The sequence below is a fragment of the Aphidius gifuensis genome, linkage group LG4 (genome assembly GCF_014905175.1).
Source record: "Aphidius gifuensis isolate YNYX2018 linkage group LG4, ASM1490517v1, whole genome shotgun sequence".
In the NCBI taxonomy this organism is placed as follows: Eukaryota; Metazoa; Arthropoda; class Insecta; order Hymenoptera; family Braconidae; genus Aphidius; species Aphidius gifuensis.
In genome coordinates, this window is record NC_057791.1 from 17,187,549 (window position 1) to 17,191,596 (window position 4,048).

A 4,048-nucleotide genomic window follows, 5' to 3' on the forward strand; every position below is an offset into this window, starting at 1 on the left:
GTTTTTTTAATTGTCAAAGTTTAAAATCCAAAATGGTTTTGTTTATTGGATCATTGGTGGGAAATGGCCTATTAACAACCCTTGCTATTGGTCTTGGTAAGCATACATTATTTAATAAATTATAATAATAATAAAATTTATTGTAAATTTAAAATAAAACTATTACAAGTAAAAAAATATATTATAAAAATAATCATATATTATCATTTGTGTTTCAGGTATTTGGGTAATTTTACTTAGAGCTGATTTAAGATCTATGGAAACTGGCAGATCTCAATGCAAAGACACATTCCTAAACAAGAGCGACAAGACTGTTTCAGCTCGATTCTCATTAAAAGAGAAAATCTCACTCAAAGAATTGGAATATGACAAGAGCCAGTGTTTGATACCCATGGTGGATTATGTTTTTATTAATACTGAAACCAGCTTCGATAGTTCACCAACATTTGAAGTCAACAAGGCAGATAAATGTATCCATCAAAAGAATTTTCTCGACAAAGGCGTGCATAATTTAAATGTAACTGTTAAAAAAACTGATACAAATGAAACAATGGAAGCAATGGTGACTTTCAATGTGGCTGCTGCTGAAAAAAGTGTCTTTAAAACAACTGAACTAGTTTTTGTCGATACAAAAAAAGACTCAGCAAATTTAGAAGTTCAGGAACTTTATACTACCTATAAATCAGACAACTCAAAAGTGCAAACGAAAATTCAAAGCTTGAACGTAACCAACCAAATAATCACATTGGATCGCAGTGACTTAAATGGTACCAATGAATTAGTTGTTATTGCTAATAATAATGATACCATCTTTAAAAAAGCTTCAATCAAAGTTTGCTACTTAAAACCCACTGAATTACCAGTTATTAAAACAGAACAATTAAAATACAATAAAACTGATACTGCAAACAAAATTTCTGTCAAAGCTGTTACAAAAAGCTCCTGTACAATTGATACAACTTACAGTGCTAGTGACTCACGACCATATGAGGTAAAAACAAATGGAGATATTACTCTTTTAGAGGGTGAAGTTGCCACAAATAAAACGTTCCTCGTCACTGCAAATACAGTTGTTGGAGAAAACAAGGGAAATGTTACAATTATCGTCGTTTAAACGAAAGAAGAAAAAGTTGACATACATCAATACAGAGCATCCAGAGTCATTAAAGTAAAACAACCAACCTTGATTCATCAGAAGCAAATAATCTTGCCAATTTTCGTGTTACCAAATAATTTTATTTTCCAACTATACATTATTTGCAGATTTTTTTTTTTTTTTCTTCATTACTTAAATACTCATAGGTATTACTGCAGTAAATGTTTTTTTTTTTTAAATCTATTATTATTTTGATTTTTCATCTAGTAATTGAATTCTTTTTTTTTTTTTTTAACTAAATAAAAGAGCTTCATATTGGTTTTATAAATTAATTAATTAAAAAAATTTTGTTGTATTTTCATGCAATTTTCTCATGAAAAATATACTTTTAAGTTAATAAAATAAAAAAAAATAAAAAATTATATTTTGTGTTTATTTTTTATTCCAGAAATTATTTATTTGAAATTATTATTTTTTGTCTACGTTACTTTTGACAATTTTTTATTTATTTTTTATCACTTGTCCAAAGCTTAATGATTTTTTTATTTTAAGAATGGTAAGACATAAAAAAAATGTCTTCAAACTGGCTTTTTTTCAATTTCTAGAAAAAAAAAATATTTGAAAATAAAATAACTAATATCTATCAGTTATCATTTCAATTTATCGATAAAAAAATTTTTTTTTTTTTTGAATTTTCATGGTCAGTTCATTTGGTTATTTTTTTTTCTATTTTTTACCAACAAACAACTTGATGATTCATTTGTCTAAATCATTTTTTTAATAGACATATATAATTAACAAATTAAAAATAGATATTATTTATTCCTTATTTCATTTTTAATATAGGTTTAAAATTTCGATTCTTTATTCAACATCACTGCAATATAATTATGTAATAAAAAAAATAAATAAACAGATTAATCGATTTAGAAAGAAAATCGACTTTTGATTAATTATTAAGAAATCTTTTGATAGACACTTATACTTGCAGTTTTTTAAATTTAACTTGATTATTTACTTGATATTTACTTGATTATTTATAAGTCGATAAACTTTGAGTTCGTTAATATTCTAAACATTTCAAAACATACTTGCAGATAATTATTTATAAGTAAATTAATTAATTTTATTTTTATAATAAGAGAGAGATAACTAATGGTTAGAAAAAGAAATTAATATCAAATCATTTAAATAATTTTTTTTTGATATTTAATTTTTATCTTAATTAGAATATTTTTAGAACAAAGTAATTTTTATTTATTGACGTCATAATGAATCATAAAATTTATTTTATTAAACTAAATATAAATATTCTTGAATGTATTTTAACTTATTGTTATAAATTCGTTGCAATAATAATTTTTTAATAAATAATAATTATTTAATTTTTAGAATTTTCCTCTGTTTTCTTTTGGCCATGATTTTGATTGTTGTTCCACGTCGTAAATATTTTTTTATCATCACAAAATACCCAGAGATAAAAATTAAAAATGTAATAATATGAAAATCAGCGTTTAATGACTCGAATAATGTATACATTACGAACTCAAACAAAAAATGGAAAAATATATACATGCATATATTATTGATTTATATATGTATCATTAATCATTATAAATAATAAAAAAATCTATCCAGCAATAAGATTTCCAGAAAATTCATAATAACGCGTATAATAATATAATTCATATATTTTTTTTTAATCTTCAGTGTGACTTATAGGTATATGCAAATAATTCATTTTTTTCATCGTGAATAAAGATATTAATTTCTTATTAATTGTAAATTATATAATTTTAAACATAAATTATTGCATGATATTTTAAAATATTAAAAATAAAAAAAATATTTTTTAAGAAGCGACTTACTCAGTCGAATCGTTATCAGAAAAAAAAAAAAAAAAAAAACCAACTAATATCTGTATATGTGTCGACGACACTAATCTCTTTTGTGTCAAAAAATAAAAATACACTTACTAAATGTAATATTTTTATTATTATTATTTTTTACTTTTTTTTTTTCGGTTTTTCCATTGATCCATGTAAGCGTATTTTATTTATCATTTAAAAAAAACCACGTGATAAAAAATAAAAATTGAAACACAAATATCGTCAGAGTAAAGTTTTGATGAATCAAAAAAAATATCCACACATATGATTTTAATTTCTTAATTTTGCATTAGAAAATTAGAAAAAAAATTACACTGCTATCAGATTATTACAAAAAAAAAATTCAATATAATGTACACAATAATAATATTATATATTTTTTAAAATCTTCATGCCGACCCTTGTAAATTATTTTTATTAAATTCTTATCTTGAATTAAAATATGAATTTTGTTTTATGGTTACATTTATAAATTTATCAATAATAAAATGATTAAATTTATGATGAATTTAAGAAAATAAATTATTGCCTCATTTGTTGAAATATTAAAAATAAAAAAATCTATTATATATTAGTTGAAAATATACTATTAGTCATGCACAAAAGTATGAGACTTCGATGATGGACTCACACAAACAAATTGTTATCTTGAAAAAAATAAAAACCAACTAATATGTATATATAAATTATCACTACGACTAATGTCTTTTGTGGTATAAATACACCCACCGATTGTGAAATTTCTTCAGTTATTACCTGGGCTAGCTAGCATCAAGATCTATCAATTATTTTGTTTTTTCAATTGTCAAAGTTCAAAATCCAAAATGGCTAAACCTTCGGTTAATCAATTATACGTGATAATTGGTGTATTATCATTTATTCTTACTGTTTTTGGTAAGCATACATTATTTAATAGATTATAATAATAATAAAATTTATTGTGAATGAAATTATTACAAGTAAACAAATATATTATAAAATAATCATATTTAATCATTTGTGTTTCAGCTATTTGGGGATCTATACATTTGATTAATGATATTAATGACACTCCTTCTTCAAG

The 4,048-nt window shown here is 22.8% G+C and overlaps 1 protein-coding gene across 1 annotated transcript; it reads left to right on the forward strand.

Moving 5' to 3' along the window:
• Nucleotides 1-1,114, forward strand: LOC122853993. The gene is made up of 2 exons (XM_044154404.1): nt 1-96; nt 219-1,114. Exons 1-2 carry the CDS (start codon nt 33-35, stop codon nt 1,112-1,114), a joined length of 960 nt encoding a protein of 319 aa, XP_044010339.1. The 5' UTR covers nt 1-32.
• Nucleotides 1,115-4,048: the final 2,934 nt, after the last annotated feature.